The 25,616-nt window shown below is 35.5% G+C and overlaps 1 protein-coding gene across 1 annotated transcript in view; it reads left to right on the forward strand.

Annotated features, from left to right (window-relative positions):
- Window positions 1-11,222: 11,222 nt before the first annotated feature.
- Window positions 11,223-25,616, forward strand: part of LOC123314933 (suppressor of lurcher protein 1) — a 723,759-nt gene continuing 709,365 nt past the window's right edge. Inside the window, exon 1 of the mRNA XM_044900400.1 lies at window positions 11,223-11,291. Coding sequence (XP_044756335.1) covers window positions 11,268-11,291 — 24 coding nt within the window. The 5' untranslated portion in view covers window positions 11,223-11,267. The remainder of the gene's footprint in view (window positions 11,292-25,616) is intronic.

The following is a 25,616-nucleotide window of genomic DNA, read 5'->3' on the forward strand; positions in this document are numbered from 1 at the left end:
GCTGTTCTATTTCTCAAGCTTCTGATTATCGCCTCCATTTCAAATGGAGAGGTTGGTTTTTCTATTTTGTCGTCTACTGGTGGTTCGTCCATTTCTTCTTCGTTGTTCTCAACTAGTTTTTCAAGATATTCATTATCGTCATCAGGTCTGTAATTTATTCTCGATTCTCTTTCGATCGAGTCCGCCAGTGCTTCTGCTTTATTGATATTCGTATATGCCATTCCTCTTTCTCCGTGGTGAGGTGGTATTTCAGTCTTTTCTCTTCTCTGACATTTTTGCATTTTCCATGCAGAATGATCGATTTAGATTTCTCTCATTTATATCTGTTTTGTTGAGCCTGTATGTTTTTCTTATTTCTTCATAAACTTTTTAGGGTTTTCACTCCCAATCTCTGAAACAAAATCAATTAAAAATGAAATCAACGATTTGCTCCTGCGTAAATTCTTGCACTAATTTGTCAGGAGCAAATTAACTAGAAAAAATTGTTGCCTGACAATGAACTGAAAATAAATAACGTTGAAATTATTATTCTAAGTTGTAACGTTTCGGAGTCTATATCAGACTCCTTCATCAGACGAAAAATCTATTTTTGAAAATCTTCTGAATTGTGGCTTTTTTTTTGACACTTCTCTGAGTTTTGACCAGGTAGAAGCTTTCTGGTTTTATTGGATGTCATTCTGGACACCTCAGCGTCATGGATTCTTTGGACTTTGAGATCATTTTTGATTATATCTAGGTCAGCATCTATTGGGAGATGGCTTATGACTGCGTAGATCTTTTTCTTTTCCTCCATCTGGTAGGCGAAGTACTCCTTACCAATCTGGTCCAAATATTCTTCTATGTTCCTGAAGTCGACCACAATCGAGGCTACGATCCTAATTCCGTCGTTCACGACGGTTGCTCTGTTGTTGCTGAATTTCTTCATGTAGAGAGCTTTTGAGATCTCTACCCAATCGGCTGTACCTATCGTCGTGATCGGTGGAATTTTATCTTTTTTAGGCAACTCCGTTGTTTTTTCTGCGGTCTCTTCGTCTGAAGATGAACTTTCTTTACTCGCGCGTTTTGTTGGCGACGCGTTCTGGGTTTTTGCAACTTGAGTTGCAAAATATTTCTTCACTTCCGGTTCTGGAGCTACTTCCTGTTTGGAGGAATTTATGGGGACCGCTACCGGCTTTGCAATTTCTGCAAATGTGGGGGATTTCTGTGCCGCAATCTTTTTTGCAATTTCATCAAAACTAGGAGATTGAGGCGCTTCGTTTTTGTTAACTTCCACTCTCAAGAGGCGGATCTTCCCGACCAACTGAGCCACGATTTCAGTTAGTTTATTCATTTGAGCCTTCAACTGTCCATTCTCTTCTTTGAGCGTTACAAGCTCCTCTGCTTCTCCATCGCTGAAGTCTTCGGTGTCCGTAGCTTCCATGTAGGAGCTCTCATTGTCTGAGACCTCCGACATGGCTTTTTATCTGTATTAAACTATATGAGGTATTTCTGAATAATGATGAAATATTTGGAATCACCACAATATTACTATAAAGCTATGTGGCTAAGTTATATATTTTCTATACTATCAGAAAGATAAATCGACTCACCAGTGATATCCGTGGAACCAACGATCTTGGAGATGATCTGGACTCAAGACACTGAATAGACCGTATTTGAACGAATTTCCGCTCTATAACACATACACATATTGAATTTACAAAAAACTTCGGAAGTTTCATAGACGGAATCAAAAATTCCGTAGCATCGCTAGTGTATACCTACTATCGCTTCGACTTTCTCTTCCACTGTCACTTTTACAACACTATGAAATACGTCTGCTCTGGTCGAGTTCTCACTCGACAGTGTAGCATCTGTTAGTCCTTGTAGAGCATTAATTACGTGTGGTACGGTTCGTTTCTGGGAAACTAAGACTGTCTCGTCCGCGAACTGGAGAACGTATTGGTGGAAGCCGCCGACCGTGGCAGGCATGTCATGGCAGTGGATGTTATAGAGAATGGGTTACAGTGGTGAGCCCTGTGGAAGACCTTTTTCGATGGTGAAGGTTTGAGATGTGCCGTTCCCCATTTTTACCCTCAACATTCTGGCAGTGGGGAATTCCTTTATTATTTTTATTAGATATGTGGGTATATCGAGGTCTTTTGAGTTTGTAGAGTAACCCCTTGTGCAGCGGATTTCAGGTTGCTCAGTTTGGCGGTTTGCACATTTGATGACAGTATTGTAAGTGGATGGAGGGTTGAGCAGTGCTCTCTGAAACCAACCTAGTGTTTGGGAATGAGCTCTGCAATTGCTTCTGATAGTTTGTTTTTCAGAGTTTTTTCAAATAATTTTCCGATATTGGGCAGTAGCGTTATTGGCCTGTAATTTTTTATTTTTTTGTGCTTACCATTGTATTTGGGAATAACTATCATACCCCCTTTTTTCCATTCTGGAATAATCAATAATGGATGAAGCTTATTATCACTCTAATTGGCAATTCTGAATAACCAGATATGTTATAAATATCAAAAACAAAAGCAAGCCATATTTCGAACGAAAAAAGTCAGTTGAACGTTTCCAATTCCATTTTTATGCAGGGCTATTTCTTCAAGGGGCGTTTGACGACAAAACAATTATTCATTAAAAATAATCCAAGTATGGGGCATACCAACGATTCCTTGACTTTGAGACAATGGTATATGCAGATAACTAAAATATTAAAATTATGATGATAAACTACATACAGGGTGTTTTTTATGAGTTTAAGAGATAAAGCCTCACTGAGTCCAGTCCTGTTTCATTGCAACTAACAACTTCAACCTAAATATCAATTTTCAGTTAAATCGGATCGAGAAAATTCTCGGATTCTCAGGAGTCGAAGGAAAATTTGAGAAATTTCAGAAAACCTGCTGTATATCGGAAACGGCGTACATACACACACATATGAGATGTTTTTGAACTCAGCTCAATACCCTCCATTCACAGTTTTTGGTTATCCGTTTACTCGTGAAGCACCCTGTATATTAATCCAGAAATTATGTACATTCTGTAGAGGGAATTTTGAGCGATGCAGGTTCTGACAACTTGGCGAGAAGTTCAGGTAATTCACTCTCAATTTTTAGATCAAATTAGTTCAGAGAAAAGCTGAATTTGGTAGCCAAAGAAAAAAGAAGAAAATATTCGTCAGATGGCTTATTCGGTTATACTCGTATGTAAAGAGTATAGCTACTATTACTCTTATAAATGCAAAATAGTAGAGTGATGTATCGGAGCTTTTCTAGAAAACAGTAATAGTTATCTTATGACAAGAAGTACTTAGATTTCGGTTCCAGTTTCTTTCTGCTAATATATCAGGTGTATTGTTCGGGTTTGGCCGAAGTATCGATTCACGGTCCTAAGCGGGCTTAGCCGGTAACATACCCCTACTCATAGACATAGAGACATGGACTGTGCCTTCCCTTTCTATCTATGCATGAAATACGGTCAAAAAAAGTGACAGAGAGAAAAACACGTCGGGAATGCAGTTGTCCTTTTCTAGAATTTTGATTCGTCTACACTCACCTCTATGTGAACAAAAAAGAGAAAGGTAAAATGTCCCGACGAGCTTTTCTCTCTTTCTAATAAATAGCCAATTTCATGCTGGCATTGCTCAGTCCATGTCTCTATGTCTATGCCCCTACTGTACTGACGAAAAAAACAATGGATAGTAATCATACTTCAGTATACAAATTTGTTACGAATGCTAATTTGAAAGCCTTGAATTGAACACCAAGATGCTGGATTGAGGACAGGAGAATGTGAAGAACAAGTTTCTTTTGACGCTACACATACCACTTCAATATTCAAGAAATATTCCTCTAAGCAAAATCTCCTTTCATTTAAATTAAGGATTTGTCAGAAGAATTGTACGTCTAGATTATACCGAATAACAAATGAGTCCAAAATGCCTGATACTGCAAATGCGATGTTTTAATACACGGGCAGTAGCGACATCTACTTATGACGTCTATAAATCCCAGCCGGGCTTCAAAGAGTGCCGAGGACGCTGAGGTGTCTGATAACAAATCCAAAGCCGAGAAACGATGCGATCCTTGTTTAATTCAGAGGGTTCGTGACACCAGACCGTGGCCATTCACAGACTTTCGAGTAGCGATTTCCAACGAAATTGTATTCGTGATATCTCGTCGAAGAATCAAATTATCTTATGTGGTTCTTACTCTATTTCCTCCATTGCGGTCGACTTGTAGAGGGATGCCGCTGACATTGAACGAGAGTTCAAATAAATGGGTACATTGCTATGCCAGTAGAGACTGTGATGTGTGGTTATTCTTCATTTCGTTATCGAAATATTTGCTTATATATGAAAATATATGGTATTCACTCCTCAAATCTACATATTTCGATCTGATAGCATACGACGAGGATGAACCTCATAGTCCTCATATGTCCAGGGTGGTCCTAGGACCTAGATATACATTTGTCATCGTCATAACAAGTACCAGCACATATTTGGGTTTTTTTTTTCTTCAGCAATGTATAGAATATTCATTATCATATTCCAGAAATATTTTGCATGTACATGAGGTTCTTCAAATGGAGGAATGTGTAACACATGTTTGTTGCATAAAGAATGAAAACGGATTTCGAAAAGTATTCAGGATCAAAATTTCACAATGAGGGTGCGTATAGAGAAGACAAATTGGCCGCATAAAAAGTTGTTATTTGATTTTGTAGACCTGGTGGAGACTTTCGACAGGGGGGGAGGAAGAATATGTGGAACATAATGGAAGGTAGAAGAATACGCGAGAAAATTATAAGAATTTTTTCTAAAAGAAGTCGGGTCGTCAGTCATAACCAAACATCCGGAGAATTTCATACAGACTTGTAGTTGAGGAGCCTAAGACGGAAATTCAAGATTTACTCGTGTTATTTTGAATTATTTCATCTCCTGGGCTCCAGAATGTTTTCGTATTAATTATAAGAGTTGTAGAAAATAACATTTCCTACAAATCTCGTCCAAACAATTTTTTCTACCTTCAAATATTTTTGATATATATGGCGATGATTGTGCATTAGACTGGGACTCTACATTTACTTTGGCCTTTCGCGTGTATAGCCAAGCGAAGAGCTTAGCTAGTATAGAATTTTATTATCTACAACTTTCGTAATAAATACAAAAGCGATTACAGGTACAGGAAGGAGCCCCACCATGCAAACTGTCAGGTTAACATAAATTTATCATCACAGACACGTTAAGCTTATACAGTATCTTAATCTGACAAGCATCAGTATACACACCTGAAAACCTGCAGACGCTTTACCCACCGCTGAAAGTGCATACATGATAGACCTTTTTGTACCATCTAATCTTCAAAATCCACTAGGTCTCCACGTCGCTCATGTAAATCGCGATTTGGCTTCGTGGGCTCACCAACTATTGGGCCTGAGATAGTCTGAGCCTTGTTCTATTTACTTTGTTTATGGATGAGGTATTGAAGGAATGTACACGAAAATACAAAAAGTAACAGGTGGGCTACAAAAATCTGCATAAGGTGGAGGTCGAGTGCTTTTGTATATGATGTTGTCGTCGTCTCAGGAAATAATAGGGATTCGAGAGAAAATATGAACATTTGGAATAAAGTTAAACGGGTAGTTGAGATGGAAAATTACAGAGAAAAGACAAAAATTGTGGTAGTGGAAAATTCAAGAGAAAGAGTTGATGTCGAGATTGCGGGACTCAAATTGAAACAGGAGAAGTCAATCGAGTATTTGGAAATGGAGATAAAATGGTTCACAAGATGGAAAAATAAGTAGCAGATTGGAGAACACCTCTACCACTCAATGAATAGGAAGTTCATAAGCAGAAAGTAAATATCCCATTACATACAGATGAACGTGTACAGAATGATTTATAGACAAATGCTGACATTCTCGTAGGAGTCATGAGTTCTGGATAAGAGACTGACTAGTTAAGTCCTAGCATTGGAGATGAAATATCTGAGAAAGGTAAGAGGAGGTACAAAATGAGAAATCAAAGTAAAAGAGAAGACATTGGCATTGAACCTATTCGGGAATTTGTGGAGAGGGGACAGCTGAGCTAGTGCGGACATTTGAATAGGATGAACGATGAAAGACCTGTAAGAATGTTATGGGAGGCTGAAATCTTGAAGGTGATCCCGGCTCAATAGATCACTGAATGTTGCAACAGGAGTTCTAATTTCTAACCAGACTGTAAGACGCCAACCCATGGTTCAATAGTACGCGGTTCGAGGAACCAGATCGATCTAGATCCTTTGCTGTTCAATTGACCCATTGGTTCTTTTAGGCAGTTGGGTTTTGGGTTGTGATCTGAACATCAAATTGAATTTTGAGAGAATGGGAGAATGGAATATGGATCCTTCTTTAGTTGAGAAGAGCTGTGTTTTGTGGGCCATAATATTTTTGACCGGTTCCTTATAATGATTCATTCGGAATGAGGTTCTGAGTTACTGAATAGGCTGAAAAAAATCAGTTGAGATCCAATTCGTGAGAAAAACCGAGAAAAATATTGACTGGACGATTCGGAAAAAACTTCTAAACGAAGCAATATTATGTTATTGCTGCGAATCTAAATATTTTCCTCAAATCAATATGATAAAAAGTTGTAAAATTGACGAAATGAAAATTTACTTTCAGCAATATAGCAATAATAACAGAAATATAAACTTTAATTTTTACTTGTCCTAGTTCCTATATATATCATTCTTTCTTTAACGGGGAGCCGATGATTCACAAATAATATAACATTTTATTACTACTACCATCTGTTTCTTGTGGGCCAGTCTGAAACCCGTCTAACTATTCAGGTCCCTGGGTCCTGACCAGACGGAATTATGAATCGTTCTTTCGATTCCAGAGATCCAGATCCTTTATCGATTTTGTGAGTCGCATGTGAGAAGTTTGGCTCATTAGACCCAGTTGAACGAACGGATCATTTTTCGGGTGAAGAACTGAACGAACCATTGGTTCTAAAGAACCGGTTCTTTTGATTCGTTCGTTTGTGAACGACACATCCCTAGAGACCAAGGATCACTGCAATGGGAAATAATTAGAAGTTTGAAGAAGAGGAAAGCTCCCAGAAGCGATAAAATAACGAATGTTATGTTAAAGAAATTACCTAGAAAAGGTATAGCCGCTCTCAAATATCGCGAATGGAATTATGAGGACAGAACACTACCCAGAAAAATGGAAAACAGCGGAAGTCATAGTGTTCAATAAACCATTCAAAAAGAAGAAGTTCCCACAAAACTACAGACCGATAAGTCTACTGTCGGCGTAAGGAAAAGTAGTTGAAAGAATTAGGTATAGCCACGAGGCTAAATGAGAAAACCGAAAATCTGAAACTGATACCACCAGAACAGTTCGGATTCAGAAGAGAGCATTCAACAGAGCAACAATTATTAAGGCTCACAGAATACATAACAGAGGGATTCCAAAATAAACAAGCTACAGGTTTTGTTTTACTAGACGTCACCAGAGCATTCGACAGAGTATGGCATGAATGATTAATTTATTAGATGAGATGTGCTGGATATTCGATCAAAATATGCAAGTTGATCAGGAATTATCTCGAAAATAGAAGATTTTACGTAAAAGTGGAAGGAGAATGCTCAACAACAAGAGATATAAAGGCTGGAGTACCTCAAGGGTCAGTACTTGGGCCACTTCTTTACAACATATACATTCACGATATTCCGAAGAATCCAAGAACCATGCTAACGTTATATGCTGACAACACAGGCATAGCAACTCGACACCGTAACCCAGAAGTAATAGAACGAGTTCTACAAGAAACGATGGACGAAACAAATGACTGGTGCATAAAGTGGAAAATCAAACTCAATGGACAAAAGAGCCAAGCAATATTACTACAGAAGAGAAGACTGCGAGCCACAACGAATTTAGAAGTTGTCGGCGAAGAAATAGACTAGAAAAATGAAGCCAAATATTTAGGAATAACGCTTGACAAAGGACTTCATTGGAAAAGTCATATCAAACAAGCAATCGACAAAACAAAAGCAGCGATGAATAGACTCTTCCCTCTAAAAACAAGCTGCTACGATGTGCAATAAATGCACCTTGGTTTGTCAGGAATAGACAGATTTATAGGGACCTAAAATAGGAAACCATAACGGAATTCATGAACAGAAAAGCAGAGAAATTATTCGAAACAGCGAAAAACCATCCGAATCAAGAACTCAGGAGACTAGTGGGCTACGACCCAGAGGAAGACAAAAGGAGAATGCGAATTTACCGAAATTATTGAAAAATCCAATAAAGTGTCATCAAATAGAGGATAAACACATAAATCCCAGCACGATAGTGTGCGAGAAGAAAACCGACTAAGAGATGAACGGTTTATAGGCAAATGCCCGGAACCAATATTCAAGAAGCAGTTAAGGGTTTTTAGTGGGTCTCGAGCTCAGGAGAGTGGGAATCCCCACACTTGTACCCCCTTAGAAGAGGGTGGTTCTTCTGACTTTCCCCCTGCTACTCACAAAAAAAAGGTTTATTTCTTCTCGCAAACTGTCATGTTGAGTTTCAGGTGTTTATTTTCTGTTTGGATATCCTTTAATGGAGTTCTTTCAATAAGATTCCATTCTTATTTCATTATCCCTTCAATTGATATCTCGGTTTTCTTTTGAATATACTCATCTTCTTCTGTCTTCTCCATGTCGTAGACCACTAGTCTCCTGAGTTCTTGATTGTGATGATTTTTCGTTGTTTCGAATAATTTCGCTGCTTTCCTATTCATCAATATGGTGATGGTTTCCTTATTTCAATCTCGATAAATCTTTCTATTCCTGACAAACAAAGGTGCTTCTATTGCACATAGTAACAGCTTGTTTTCTGTGGCCTGAATTCGTTCGATATAGCAAGCGAATCCCGCGGGTTGTTGAAATTCATAGTTGGTTATATTCGTATGAATTAATTCTTATTCATGCCTAACTAGTGATCGGGTTATCTTATTTTTATTATTTGAGGTTCTCTGGTTGACGTAAATAATGATTTCCATTAATGGAGAATATTCCCGATTTTTTCAACGAGAACTCTGATAATTCTGAGAATAGTCCTTTCAGATTTATCTTGAATGAACGAACACTTTGCTGCCATTGTGGCTGTTCCTAAAGAGAAACCTGAGTTTGGATATTTTTCATCTCCCCCATCGCATTTTCTCATTAATGCCTTTCATGATAATTTCATCCGCTACATTAAATGGACATTCATCTTTTGTAAAAGAACCCGCTCAGTTATGAGCACAGTAGTATCATAAAATTCACAAGATTTGTCCATCGAAGCAAGACAAAAGCACCTAATAAATCTCTAGAATTGGACTCCTGAAACGAGGTGCAGTTTTCAAGTAAAAGTTTCAGAGCATTGATTGTCTACCAATTTCAGGAATTAACTCAAAATAATGGCCCCTCCTTCAGTTATCGTGATTTTATCATTCCCATTAGAATTGTGACATCTATACTATGTTGAAAATAAGTCTGAAATAAAATTAATATTTCATCAACCAGTAGCTCAGCAATGCAGAGTTCTGGACGCCGAAATCATCTTCAATTCTGTTACAACGTGATTCCTCATTCCTCCCGAGCAACCTTTAATCAGAACACATTTTATGCCCTGGGTATAGAGTACACTGTTTGAACATTCCCTTATTCCATTATATTTTTCTAGTTATTAATTCTAAGCTTCTCCAATGCTCTCCTAAATAGAAAAGCTTCTTGATTCCTGAATTCATGATCAGCTAGAATCCTCATGATGTGGTTCTCCCAATATAATTACTCATTGCCATTTCAAACATTTGTTGATGGTGTTAGTATTCCAAACTTTGCAAACCCTTGCCTCCTTGCATTCGAGATAGGTATATCCTTTGTATCCAATGTATCGAAGAGTTAGCATGCTATGGTTTATGTTCATCACTTTTCTGGCAAATCTGTCGAGGCATCCTTTATTCAATTTGTCCCCTGAAAATCTTTCTATGTCAACCAAGATGTTTGTAAGTATCCTCATTATCGATATATCAAATAATATTTTTTCCTTTATCCTCGATTCTTTCATCTATTTCTTCAGTTATTTCTTTGCTCAGATGACAAACAGCACACGAGCGACATTTTCATGGCGAAGACGTATTCGACAACCATATTCTGTAATTTTTTTAGTGATGCCTTGAAAGGCATCCATATTGAGAAGATGTTAGATCGGCTGTTTTGTTTCATCTACCTAGAGTCCAGCCTTATACCCTATTCTACTGACCCTCAGCTCAATTGTTAATGGTATGCTTAGCGAATCCCCTTGAAAGACGCCTTACAATATCTCATTCAACTCAAGTTTGACAATCTGATCGAATGCCAAATTTAGTTCTACATAGCTTCATAATAGTGTTCATCACATGAACGATATAACGGTGGATTTCGAGCATTTCGAGGAGCTGTATCAACAAGCTGTGCGCCGATATGACAAATGCATTCGAATAGTCCATCCATGATGGTTGTTAGACCGCACGATTTATATCGTAACATTTGATGGTTTTGATTTCAAAAGTTGTTTCGTATCTAAATTGATTTTGACTATTGCTGCCCGCCTTAATTCAAAGGCTTTTTCATTTGATTTATTATTATAATTTTGTCTGGCTAGCCAAATTCGTCTTTGATATTGTGAAGATCCTACTTGAAATAGTAAAAATTTTCTGGAATAGGTATGTATTTGAAGCCCGGAAATATCCTGACAAAAAAAAGGGTATGGCAGTAAAAACATTTTGTGGTATGGAATTGATTCCGACTACATATTTTTCAGGACTCCTTGTGTTATTCAGTACAGTCTGACAATTCTTCTGTGGGGCATTCACAAAATGGAAATTTTTGGGGTAAAGAATGCTCCAACAGAAACATTGTCGAATTGTTTGGACAACTGAATGAATAACTTCCATCAAATCTGTTTTCATTTCCGATTGAATCTTTCTGGGGCGGTCGTTCAAGCCTACCGATGAATTCTATCGGGCATAAACTACGAATTCCCGATTGGAATAGTTAGAGAATCAGATAGCATTCCATTTTTGGGCGCATCAACAACTGATATTAATTTTCGCGGTTTGGGAACATTTGCGAATCTGTCAAATACAAATAATAATTTTGCATTCAACGGGGACCAATCACTGATTGTTTGTTCTGTTTCAGTTTTAGCGATGTCTGGTAGAGATTCAGTGGTCGTATGACGGAGCTTGTCGAGTATAATGAGGCTGAATAATGAGCCTAGATAATGTGATGGAGGTAAGTCTGAACCAATATTGATATCCCCACGGTTTCTCTTCCTTATATGAAAAATCAAAGCAAATATTTTTAATGGTTAATTCCGTACAAATAACTTTGTATGACTAAGATGATTGAATTTTTTCAATTATGCCTCAAAAATATCGATCACTCGTTTGACATTGCAAACTGTGATCACTTTGATTCGTGATGTGAAAAGTGATTTACGAAGAACGCCGGAATTAAAATGACTAAAATTAATTTATTTTTATGAAGAAAGGATAGAACCACACCATTTGCTCCAGAAGATTCTGATGTTTCAAAGGTGGAAAACAATATCTAGCATAAGACGACAAAAGTGTACAGGGTGGGCACAATTGGTGATACATGAAATACAACTTTTTGAGTCAACGAGATAGAGAAAAATGAATGGCACTCGTCTTTTTTTGAGAAATTTATAACGCCATCAGCTGCATTCCACCATCTTCTTTTGTTTTAGAGTTATAGGCCAAGATTGTAATTTGGGCAATTTCAACTTTGGTCATTATCTCCGTCTCTGTTTGTACTAGGATGTTAAAATAAAAACATTATGAAGACACTTTTTTATAGCAATCCAGTGACGTACTACGAGTTGTTCCAACAGATTTATTTGCTGAGCTTTAGCATAAAGTTGTGTCTTTTTATAATATCTGAACAAATTTGAGGGCGAGGTATGATGAATGATATGTTTCTGAAACGGGAAAAAATGGCGATTCTTTCTAAGTCATTTCAAACTACTGTTTTCAAAAGAAAATAACACAACTTTCAAAGGTGGGCTGATCGCCTCGTGTTTCCCACTTTCATTCTCCTATTCCGCTCCATCCCTGATCGGATATAGTCTGATTTTTGTTTGTTACTACTAGCTTCATTTCTTGTCATATCTTGTTTCTTTTTCACAATAATTAGGGTAGGTAGGAAGATATCGCTTGGTGATATGCCCATCCTTTTGCACTACCAAATGTAATCAACTATGTATATCATTGTTATGGCCGAAAAGTAATATTATATTATTATCAACTTTATGTTATAGCTCAGCAAATAAACCTATCAAAAAGTGTCTCTATAATGTTTTTACTTCAACATCCTAGTACGAACAGAAACGAAGATGATGACCAAAGTTAAGATCGCATAAATTTCATTTTGGCCTATAACTCGAAATCGAAATTATGAAATGGAAAGTTGACCATTTGAGTACCTTTAATTGAAATTTTAACGGTGCCTTGAAAAGTGATCCTGCCTAGTTTTGGTCTAGCTATACCGTTGAATTCATAAATGGAAATATACGAGGTAATGAAATATTAAAATTTGCAATCAATTTACGGTGGTTTGAATTTCCCTAGTTGCACTTTCAACAACAGCATTTATCCACATTCATTATGTCAAACAAGTTACAAACATAATTATATCGGGCTTATTCATGTAGAACACAATGAATCGGTGAGAGACATGATATGTGTTCATCTAGGTTAATGAGCGTTAAAAATTGGCTTATCTTGGATGCAATTGAATACATAAAAAAATATATCTACATTTGAATATAACGGCCGCGTAGGAAATTGTATATAATAATATAATAGAGGCGATGATTCATTATAGTTTGTGATATTTATGCGCAACAAGAATTTGTTGAACTTGATTTATATTAATGCTCCTGGAATTCGAATTGAATATTTCAATACAAATTAATTCAGGATATGCAGTAGATCATAATGATGGAATCATACCTCTGGCGAATGGACGTTTATTGAATGAATTGCCATGTCGATTTATCGCCTGAATTAGTGGGTTCTTTCCATTGAGTTAGTAATAGATATAAAATTCATCGGATGAATCAGGAATTACAAAAGCCACAATCGGTTTTTCTACAGTTTATTCAATTTCTAAGTTTTCGCTAGGGGGACCGAGGAGAATTGTGACAAATACAGAGGTGAGTTGTGACAGCCATGTATTTGGTCTATTAGTTAGGCGAATAGCAAAATAAACCATTATATTACTGATAAATAAATAACTCATTTCTTTCGAATCGAGTACTTTAATCATTATTTGAAATGAATGCAGATAATTGAATATACATATAACATTCAATCCAAAAATCGAAATTTAATCTGAAACAAGTATGTCAGATGTCTTTGAGTTCGCTACCAACGCAAGCTTCGTCAGACCTGTCTCTGCATTTGAGGCCCTTACTCTACTTCTATTTATTTCGTCCTAATACCATAGGTCAAAAGGCACCAAAAACAATTATTTTTTGCATCTTCTTCCACTTCCTCCTTTTTCTCATAAACTTTGCTTTTCTTATTAGTCTTCTTTATTTTTTCAAGCTTCCGATTTTCTCGCTTACAAATCTCCTTTTCATTTTGCAGCGGTTTTTAATGCAGCAATTTCATTTTCAATAAGAGTGCCAGTAAACATAGTCGATTTAGTGATGTCTATTCGGTTGATTTCTTTTTCTTGTCGGAGCAGAAAATTTGCCAATCCATTAAGTCATATCGCACAACTAGACAACTTACAAAACTGCCAGAAAAATAGACCATTATAGGAGAGTTGTGATAAGCGGTCACATTTCGCCTAGATGGAAACAATTACGAAACTGACTGATCAATTATTCATAATGATATTTAGATAACAAAAAAAAAAACAATACTAGGCTAGTGAACTCGAAGGACTGAAATATATGAGAAAAAAATATAATAACAATTCAAACATCGGTGAAATCAAAATTTGGTGAAAAATTTTTGAAATTCTTCTTCCGCAAAAGTCATACAATCATAACTTCTATTTCCTTCTTCTGCTATCGAGTATTGAGGGGAAGTAATACCTCTAAAATCTTCATTCAAAAACGGCATTTACTAGTTTTTAATTTACGCTTTCAATTTTGTACGTAAAGCCTTGATTTTTATCTTGAATTAAAGTTAAAGAAAGTCTGGATGTCACCCTGTCTCTTTTTTCCCATTAAGCTAGTTGTTTATGAGAAAAAAAAAGTTGAACTGTTTGTCTATGAATCCTGGTTTTCACAATCATTTTTCGACAGTTTTTCAACATATTTCGATAAAAATAACAACGGGGTGACATCGACGATTCAATACTTTTTATATTGCAAAAATTTTCCTAGTTATATAAGTACTAAAATTACTCTGAAATTCAGGAATAACTGAAAATATTTCAATATTTCTAATATAACCTCTCGCTTGGTAATTTCAATTTTTCAACTGTATCAGTTATTCAGGCTATTGCTCAAAAATGTGGCACATTTCCGTAGTTTTGGTAGCATCCGTAAAGCAACCAATGACGATCATCTTGATTCCGAATCGTATGTAGTAAAATAAGTATAAGTAAAATAGTTATACTCACAATCGACCATAAGGTGGTTAGGCCTAAAAAGAGCCGGTGCCAAATAAGGTCCATCTTTTCAAACTTTCCGTACTTAATACTTAAAATAAAACTGATTCTGCCTGGACCCTCTACATTTACCAATCACAAAAGTGCATCGACATTCATTGCTTTCGCGCTGGTCATTTTTTGAGTGGCTCTGTATATTGCCTCAGGGTCACTCGACTTGACTCAATTCATAAAATATCTTCATTCTGTTTTGCGTGGTTTTAGTAATAAAACCCAGTTATTATGCAGTAATTCTGCAGTAACAGTGTAAAAACACTGTTGAAGCGTGGATTGACGGATTAAATTAACAAAATTATTGATACTTTATTTTGATTTTATTTGATTTGCCCAGGACATACCTAAGTACCAAACAAGGTCCACTTTGTCGTCTACAAATAAGGGCCGGACCTTATTAAGGGTAGGAAGTTTTGAATAGAACAATCTGAACGCTTCTGAACAAAATTCTCATGCATTAATATAATTTATTATATTTATTTTATATTGAACAAAAAATATATGTTTATAAACTTATATCTTTCAGTCTAAATTTGAAGTAGTTGCTGTGTTTGTTATTTTCAAACACTCAATAAGGTCCAGACTATGATTGGAAAAGTGTTATACCTAATAAGGTCCAAGGACCAACACTGAAAAAATGACTAATTTGAAACATTTGCGATTTGTCTTTATTGAAGTTGATGAACATCATCATAAAACTACAATTCGTTTCACTCATATCTAGAAAATAGTTATAACCTATATACATTTCCTAAGACTTTATAAGGGCTACGATACTAATTTATATGAATTTCCGTATCATTATTCGAAAGCCACGAACTTAAGAGTAGTTTGAAGTCATTGCTTCCTGAGGATACGATTTTTCTAGTATAAAACGTCTTAAATCTCGCACTCCAATTATGGACCTTATTCAGAGCCCTCGTTCCGATAAGGGACCAAAGACGGAATATTGAAAAAAAAAATTTATAAGTAACTGGCCATCGACGCCATTTTTTTGCATACTATTTTCTATTTAAATATAAACAGTTCATTTAATCATGATGTCTTACAATTTGACACTTGTCAAAAAATTGATTTATAAGAATTTCCAAAAACCCGGCCCTTATTAGATGCAATTACCTTACACGCTTTGTAAGACGATCAATAACAGTTCAAAGGTTTCAAGAAATCGACTGTGCCACAAGCCTCCCTGTCACAACTCTCCTCGGTGTCCCCGTCTATTCTGTGTAGCTTCATGAAGCTACACAGCAGAAGTTTAATATGAAGTTAAATTTAACATTAAACCTTGCTCCATTCGATTCTTTCCATTAAGACTTGGAATTTTTCAGAAAATATCACTTTTTTTAATTGAATTATGTCCGTATTCCCGTGTGAAATCTTGTTTTGACCAACGTTCTTATATGCTATCTGTAATTGAAATCAAAAAGATACTATTTTTTCAAATTTTTAGTCTTGATGGAAAAAATCGACTGGAACAAGTTTCAATTGAATATAACCTCAAATTGAACCTCTGATGAAGCTGCAGGGAAAAGTAGTGAAAGCTTAGGAATTCAATAAAGAGTATAAAAAGTGAATGGGGCTTGTATCATCATCAAGTCCCTTTTTGAATACACAGTCAGTTTTCAGTGCTGGTTTCACACAGATATCGACAAATCAACACGGTCCCAAAGAGTATCCCGAGTTCCATCAATTAAATTCTCCAGATTGATATCGTATGCCGAATTAACCAAGATAGGTGACCTGTTTTGGATTACTAAAATTAATTGGCGTATATCCAGCGCCTCTAACAATGAGTAGAAAAATAGTTAAAAGAATATACACAAAGCAATTTTACCCAGAAAGCAAAGTTGTGATAATTTATTTCAAATTCATCCTCTCTAATATTCGAGTCGAAAAAGACGTACGTTTTTCAGATATGAAGCTTCCTAATGAACCCCGAAACTTTGCATAACCAGTATCTTGAGTTATGAAAACCTCAATTTTATATGGTTTCACGAATTCCAGGGGGTTAATATAGAGCTATTTCACTTAAAAACAATTGATCCTCACCACACGCGTTTTTATGAATCCAACCCTCTTGCAAACGAACGCAGAAATGGGCAATAAAAAGAGGTATCGTCCTTTTACTGGCCTGATTAAACGTTTCGACCTTCTAGCTCGTTGGAGGGCACCCCAGATGAATAGATTAAATACTGGGATATGTCAGTTAGGGCGACCTGTTTTGCGTCGACCTATGCATATGTACAGCCGGAAAATGACTTTGGGTAAAATTTCTGTAAGGGTGGTGACTGCTTAATTCTCTGAGTAGTAGGTATGTTACGACAAAGTTGTTCAACCAACATGCTAATATTATCCTCAAATATGTTAAATGAAACGACCACTGGTAACAAACAGACCCTTGTTTGCTCAAGGAAAGGATTATTCAACACAATCTGGTGTTTAGAGGATTTTGCAACAGTTTGAATTAAATGAAGCTTTGAACGGATTTTAAGAAACTTTCAGAAGAGTTAGTCAAATACTGGTTTTTATTTCCGGATATTCGGTTGTTTCGATGTACTCTTGTGGAAATTGATTCGTACATCCTTTGCAATATCTTAAGTATATTTATATTCGTTAAGTTATAATTTTTTCGCCATGTGTAGAACTCCTGTCCTATTGAATAACCGAAAAGCATTTTCCTCTCCTGCATGAAGCAGCTTAGACATTCTATCAACCACGTGCGTGATTGCATTTACTGTGGCGATATCAATCGTGAAATATCCGTATACTGATACGTTTCTATTGACTCTAGTGTTATTCTTACATTTGGTCGATTTTCCATAATTACAATTTTTATTCAAGAGATAAAAATTTTTTAGTTAATAGGTTAAAATATTTTTATACAAGTAAAGGTTGTCTATATAAATGATTGTTACATCAAGGTTGGCACACTTCTGTGTGCTGTTCCCTACTAAAGCTTCTCTACTTAAATATCATTGAATCATTGAATATATCACTGTTTTACACAAATATCGACAAAAAAGATCTTGATGTTCGCTTTTGATGAAATTATTAGACGGCAAATGACCTTGTAGTCGATGCCGATAAATAAAATTAAAAAAATATCATTGAATTTTTAAATGAACGGTCACTGCCACGTTACAAAAATTAATAAAAACCCTGTGTATACACAAAGTGTAAACGAATAGTTGCGAAAAAAGTATTTCGCGCATGAGATGAAAACAATATTTTTCCTACAAACGTCAAAAATATTATTCTTACATAAATAACATGCCTAGCTTAATATGAAAAATACTATTGAACTGGCCTAAACTGTTTTTCCAAATCAAGTAATTACTGTAACTATGGAAATGAAACGGCATTTGTTGACAATTAGTTCAAAGTGACAGTTCTTAATAATTATTTTGCAGTGACTTTTTATTCACGTCAATTTCGTGCGTGAAATTTATAACTGTAAAATAATGGAAATTTCGAGCGACGATGAAGTAAGCAGTACCCCATCTAACTTGATAGATAAAAATCCCATATAGTTTGCATGCAGTGTGCGAAGTAAATATTTCGCACACTACTTCGCGCACGGTGTCATGGTAACGAAGGAAAATGAAAAAAAGGGTCTCTTCGCATATTGTTGTCAATGCGCGAACCTTGTCATTTTTTGACGTTTGTAGAAAAATAATATTTTGAGCAGCACCTGCCTAGTGGCGTAGATGGATAGTCGAGAGGCCTGGTGGGAAATACCTTAATAAATTTTTCAGTTTGTCTTGCATGACCATAGTTATACATTTGAGGAGTTCGCAGGAATAGATAGCATAACAAATAAATAGTTATTCGCATGGAAAATACAAGAGATCAGTGTTCAAATATATTTAGTTTCGCTATGGAAAAAAATTGAATATATTGACATACATAATATGCAGTAGCTTGGGGGGGAGTTAATGTTGGTTATCTTCTTTGGCCGAAGATTGAATTACATCAGTTGCAGATTTCAGAAATCAACCCGAAGATGAAATGCGTGTGATGCACTGGTAGGGAATGGGTATCTCTCGAAGGAATTAACGGATAATTACAAGAATGTTGAATTTTTCAACAATAAATCATCTTGGATCAATGGTAGTCAAAATACTTTGAACTTTACTTTAAACAAAAATTTCACATGAATTAACAATTAACAAGACAACTGGCTCGTATTTATGGCTGTTTATTTTTAATACTTTGATATAATAATAATAATTATATATTTATTGACCTCTTAAGACATTCACTACGTATTGGACAAATCAAATGAAAAATAGAAAAAATTAATTTTCTGGAATTTATTCTACGATGACATTCATCGAAAATCCTGTAGTAACTTTTCGCATTCGTTCCCTAATGAAATTCTGTAATGCCACCACTTTTTTGGGTCTCACAATCTTTCTGATTGTGGAAACATTCAGCTAAAATATAAGTCGTTTAGATTCATATGAAATATAATATAAATTCACTTACACCGTCTGATATATGGTAGATATTAGAATACTGATATTCTGAGGTTGCCTACTATTTGAATGAGCGGACCTGAAATTCTAAATAGCATTTCCTGAAACCCCGTCTTCTCTCTTTTTCAACCACTTTCGGTATTTTTGTAATATTAATCGATATTAGTTGTGGCAACAGTGTTATGACATTAACGAAATTTCTGAATGCCAACCTTACTCCGTTCTAGTTAGAGTTACAAAAACTTGAGAAAATTATTTCATGGCCAACCGAGTGCTAAAATCAAAGTGAATGGAGTATACATATAATTACATAACCCCAACCCTGATTATGTTGAATTAGACTCTTGTTTGTTTCCTATTTGAATATACATATAGCCATACAATTCATAATATTACGCACTAGTTCAGATGCTTGCTTATATCTTTTCAGGTAACACAATATTATGAATATATGCTCATTCATTCGGGATGCAATTCCGATTAAATTGAGTAGTCGATTCAATTCAGAGTTGATTCTATAATCATAACCTTTTCATAAACTTTTTAGGGTTTTCACTCCCAATCTCTGAAACAAAATCTATTAAAAATGAAATCAACGATTTGCTCCTGCGTAAATTCTTGCACTAATTTGTCAGGAGCAAATTAACTAGAAAAAATTGTTGCCTGACAATGAACTCGAAATAAATAACGTTGAAATTATAATTCTAAGTTGTAACGTTTCGGAGTCTATATCAGACTCCTTCATCAGACGAAAAATCTATTTTTGAAAATCTTCTGAATTGTGGCTTTTGTTTGACATTAATTGTCAACACACAGAAACAGAGACTGCATAGAAACGTTGATTCATTTAATTTTGAAATTACCGGATGACAGTTCCTTCTTTAGTAAATTGATCCAAATATGATCTATTCCTACCGAACAATTTGCCAAATTATTATCTTGATCTAATAGAATACACGTAGACTCTTTAATTTTTCGTTTAAAATGGTCTGGTTCCGTCATTAAAATTTTAGTGTTGTCCCAATCCATCATGTGGTCTCCCGTATTGGAACAAATGTGATCTGCGATTTGTGATCGATTAATTTCTCTATTTTTAATATTATTTTTATGTTCGCGTTTTCTTATTTCTAGAGGTCTAGACGTTTCACCTGTATAAGTTTTACCACAAATACTTACAGGGTATGTTGTGAATACAATTTTTTGATTTTTGTTTTCTGTTCAAAGGTTTAGTTTTTGTTAATATAGATCTTAAATCATTTTGCGTTTTAAAAAACAGTTCGTATGTTGAACTTCGAACCGATTCTTCTTATTTTTTCTGAAAGGCCATTAACATAAGGAATTACATTCAACAAATTTGGTTGTTCTTGACGGTTTGTTGGTTGTTCCTAATCATTATTACGATTTTGGTTAGTCATTTTTCTCTCTAAATTTAATATTGTTTTTTCAATAAAATTTCTCGGGTATTGATTATCCCTAAAAAAATGTTTAATGAAGTCAACTTCATTATTTCTAATTTCGGGTGTAGATGAAATTAAATTAGCCTTTCAGAAAAAATAAGAAGAATCGGTTCGAAGTTCAACATATGAACTGTTTTTAAAACGCAAAATGATTTAAGATCTATATTAACAAAAACTAAACCTTTGAACGAAAAACAAAAATCAAAAAATTGTATTTACAACATACCCTGTATTTGTGGTAAAACTTATACAGGTGAAACGTCCAGACCTCTAGAAATAAGAAAACGCGAACATAAAAATAATATTAAAAATAGAGAAATTAAATCGATCACAAATCGCAGATCACATTTGTTCTAATATGGGAGACCACATGATGGATTGGGACAACACTAAAATTTTAATGACGGAACCAGACCATTTTAAACGAAAAATTAAAGAGTCTACGTGTATTCTATTAGATCAAGATAATAATTTGGCAAATTGTTCGGTAGTATTAGATCATATTTGGATCAATTTACTAAAGAAGGAACTGTCATCCGGTAATTTCAAAATTAAATGAATCAACGTTTCTATGCAGTCTCTGTTTCTGTGTGTTGACAATTAATGTCAAACAAAAGCCACAATTCAGAAGATTTTCAAAAATAGATTTTTCGTCTGATGAAGGAGTCTGATATAGACTCCGAAACGATACAACTTAGAATTATAATTTCAACGTTATTTATTTTGAGTTCATTGTCAGGCAACAATTTTTTCTAGTTAATTTGCTCCTGACAAATTAGTGCAAGAATTTATGCAGGAGCAAATCGTTGATTTCATTTTTAATTGATTTTGTTTCAGAGATTGGGAGTGAAAACCCTAAAAAGTTTATGACGAGATGCAGAATCCTCCCAGAATAAATTTCAATCGAAATCCCATTTCCCAAAGTAGTCTCTAGTCACCATTGTACATATGCAAATTTTTTTTTTCAAAACAGAGTTTTCATCGTGAAAAATATAATTATAGATATCAAATTCAATGTAGTCACTGCGAGCGTGTGAAAATTTCACTTTTCCGGGGTATATGTTCTCGTTAAAATGCTGACTTATTTCGAATTTTTCAATCCTCTAGTTTCTTGACTATGTTAAATTAAGCTATCTCATTGTTTTCTTGACAATGGCAATTCTATCCATTTTTGGAATCCCGAATTCAAACAAATTTTTCAATATCGTATTTTATTAAAAATTCAGGATCATTGCCAATGGAATTCCCTATTTTCTACACATTCCAAGTGGCTTGATGTGAAGTTGCACATTAACTTCACTATCAATGAACAGAAAAGACGAAAACGTAAGCAAATTTAAAGCCCCTGTTTCACCTCCCAAGGAGACGAAAAAGCGTCTTTCTTCAGAGGGTAAATTTCAGCTTATGCATCACATTCGTATCAAACGTGTGAAAATTTCACCTTTCCGGAGCATATGTTCTCGTGAACATGTTGACAACATATTTTGTGACATGAACTGGAATAAAACTTATTTCGAAGTGTCAGCTAAAATATACATTTCTCGCGTGTACAGTTGCACATAATATAACAAATAACCATCCGAAGTTCGATTCCATCTCAAAAGAGCTTGTACTCGCATTATTTGAAGGTTGTACTTGAACCGAAACCAATGATATTTTGTTAACTTTCATCGAATTTCCCGAACTACACCGAGAATGCAGAAGACAGTTTCTTTTTTGATAGAAACTGCTCTTGCTGAATCAGTACCTAAGTTGAATCATTAAGGGGAAGTAGTACATACGATTCGGGATCAAAACGATCGACATTTGTTGCTTTACGGATGCTACCCGAATACGGAAATGTGCCACATCTTTGATCAATAGCATGAATTACGACATCACCACGCAAGAGGTAATATTAGGAATATTAAATAATTTTCAGTTATTCCTGAATTTCAGCGAAATTTTGGTGTATATCACTATGAAAATTTATATGAAGAAATGAATCGCCGATGTCACCCTGTCGCTATTTCATGAATTATGTTGAAAAACCGTCGGAAAATGATTGTGAAAACAAGTTTCGTAGAAACTAAAGTTCTATTTTTTTTTCTCAAAACAAACAAAAAAACAACTTAATTTAAAAAAAACGGGGTGTCGTCAAGGCTTTACCTACAGAATTGAAAGCATAAATTAAGAACTAGGGAATGCAGTTTTTGACTGGAGATTCTTGAGGTATTACTTCCCCTTAACATCCTCAAGTCCTATGTTTTTCTATCCACTATAGATGTCTTTTCAATGTATTTTAGTGATCCTGATGAAGGGATAAATATATTTCGAAAGTTCAAGCTACGAGGAAAATGAGTTTTCTTGTAATGATACCCTAATAACCCTACTCTCTGATATCAATTGAGGGAGTTAATTTGTGAATTTGAAAAAATCTAGTGATCGTAGTTTTGGATTGAGAAGTTGGTTACCTATTTCAGTAGGATTTTGCCAGCTGAGTTCAACCCTTATGATATTAAGAGTCAGTTGATTTTTCGAAAAAATGAGCTTGGACAAGTTTTTTTATTGTTGCTGATTTTTTTTACCAATAAATTGTATGTGGTTATACATTCATGCTGAAATTCTATGAAGCAATCAAGAGATTTCCTTCTACATACGTGGCTGTATACAAGGTATTCCATCTCAGCCGAGCCACCTCGTATATTTCTTGTTCCATAATGATCGGAAAAATTTCCCGAAACACGTCGAATGATTTTATTTTGGGGCATCTTTTGACGTATATTTGAGGCTTGAATGAGCAAGTGGCGCTTCAACCCCTCAAAATTGAATAGAGCACAGTAGATTAAGAGTACATTGGAGTTGGGTAGTGTGAAGTAGAGTGTATAGAGTAAGGGTAGAATTGGATTGGATTGAATTGGATTTGTCTGGACTGGACTGGATTGGATTGGAAGAAGGAGCGCTTCAACCCCTCAAAATTCAATAGGGGAGAGGGGTGAAGCAAAACTTCATTTGAAAGGTGTTGGAAGCCTCTTTACAACGGTGTATGAAAATCGAAGGGAAGGAAAAAACAGAGTTTCAATTAGGGTAAAATCACTCCATGGTGAAAATAACCAAAATATTCAAGGTGGCTCATTTGAGCTAAAAAATTGATTGTTAGCAAAAACGGTCAATTAAAATTACATTATTCATACACCGTTGTAAAGAGGCCTTAAAGACCTTTCAAATGAAGTATAACTCAACCCCTCTTCCCTATTCAATTTTGAAGGGTTGAGGCGCCCCTTTTTCTAATTCAATCCAGTCCAGTCCAAATAAATCCAATCCAATCCAATTCTACTCTTACTCTATACACTCTAGTTTACACTACCCAACTCCAATGTACTCTTAATCTACTGTGCTTCCTTTTACTTTCTACTGCGCACTTTTTCCTCTAGTCTTAAGTCTTTCTTGAGATTCCATTTTTCAATAGTTAGAGTCATGTTGAAATCGGTTTGGCCAGTCCGGAGTTAGCCCAAGACAGACGAGCAAACATGACAAATAGTTGATGATGTTTGGATAACACGCAAAAAAACCAAACATTTCAAAAAAAGCGGAAATTACAGCATCAATATAGTGAATTGTTGCAGCTGATCCCACTCAACATGAACATTTCTTGCAGAATTCTAGTTTTTTAACATTTCAATTGTCAAATGTAAGTTACTGCTTCAATATGATGTAATTGAGGTTCTTTCCCCTGTATCCGGCAATTTTTTTTTTGACCATAATGAGTTCGTTGCACTCTCTAAATACGAACGACTTCTAAATTACATGTAAAAACGATACCCATCAGAAATTTGGTACTCTATTTTTTGTCATACCTCCCAATTGCAATTCGAAATAATTAGTTTTTCATGAGTTGTTTTCAAGGAAACAAACTAAACCAAGCGTAAAAACTATTCAACAATAGAGATACTACAAAAGCAATAAGCAAACGCCATCTTGTTCGTGTGAAAATTAATGGGTGGAATATAATGACTATAATGTTAAATAATTTGCCTCAGCAATACACCCGAAAAAATTAATATTCGCACACAAACAACCCTTTCATCCATTCCCTTTCACTAGGTAAACTCTCCATCTCCTGCTTTTCCCTGATTCCCAACACGTGTAGAGATTTGTTTGCCTTGCCAAAACTCTTCATTATGAAAACTCTCCGAATATGATATTGAACTCCTCTAAACCCCCTGGAGATCTACCCTACCCTTCACCAAGTACCATCTCTCTGTATGCACAGGAATTTCAACGTTCGAACCCCATGCCGTTATTTGTGGCACAACGTGAATTATGTGGTGTGGCGGTGTATTGTTGGAGTATCAATTGAATCTGCATAATCAACCCTCATTTGTGAATTGGTTATGTACGCTAGTGGTTGTTTGGCCTATTCGAGTCCGTTGTATCCTCTATGAAATAGGGAACATCGAGCACCAGATACGATAACCTCTGGCCCTTCCGTATTCTGCCACTTATACAGGCTGTTTCTGAGGTGGCATATGGGTTTATGAGTATTTGGTTCCTGATCGATTCATATTTTGTTTGGCGATGGAAAACAGCAATGAGAGCTTCGATTTATTGTGAGAATGTTATAGATATCTCTATCTAATCGTTTGTAATCTGGAAAATTTTCTTGATAACATTTTCATCGAAAGTGATGAAAAACTGAAAGTTGACCTGAACTGAAATGAAATTCTTCAGGATTGGCATTTCTAGCACTTGAGTTGGCTGATCCCGTACGAAAACCTGTAGATTCCACCGGTCACTTTTGAAATCTGTTGTTGCCAGAAACATCGGAACTGCTGCATTCTACAACTCGATTAGGTACTTTTCCATACTTGCTTAATACAGACCTTGATCATTTAGCATTTTATTTTTCGGAGAAGTCAATGTTTCAAATTTAGATCTACGAATCAAGCTTTCCTACAGCTCTGAGTTTTAGGAGCATCGTGTCCCCCTAGGAAAAATGG

Source organism: Coccinella septempunctata, chromosome 6 (genome assembly GCF_907165205.1).
Source record: "Coccinella septempunctata chromosome 6, icCocSept1.1, whole genome shotgun sequence".
NCBI lineage: Eukaryota > Metazoa > Arthropoda > Insecta > Coleoptera > Coccinellidae > Coccinella > Coccinella septempunctata.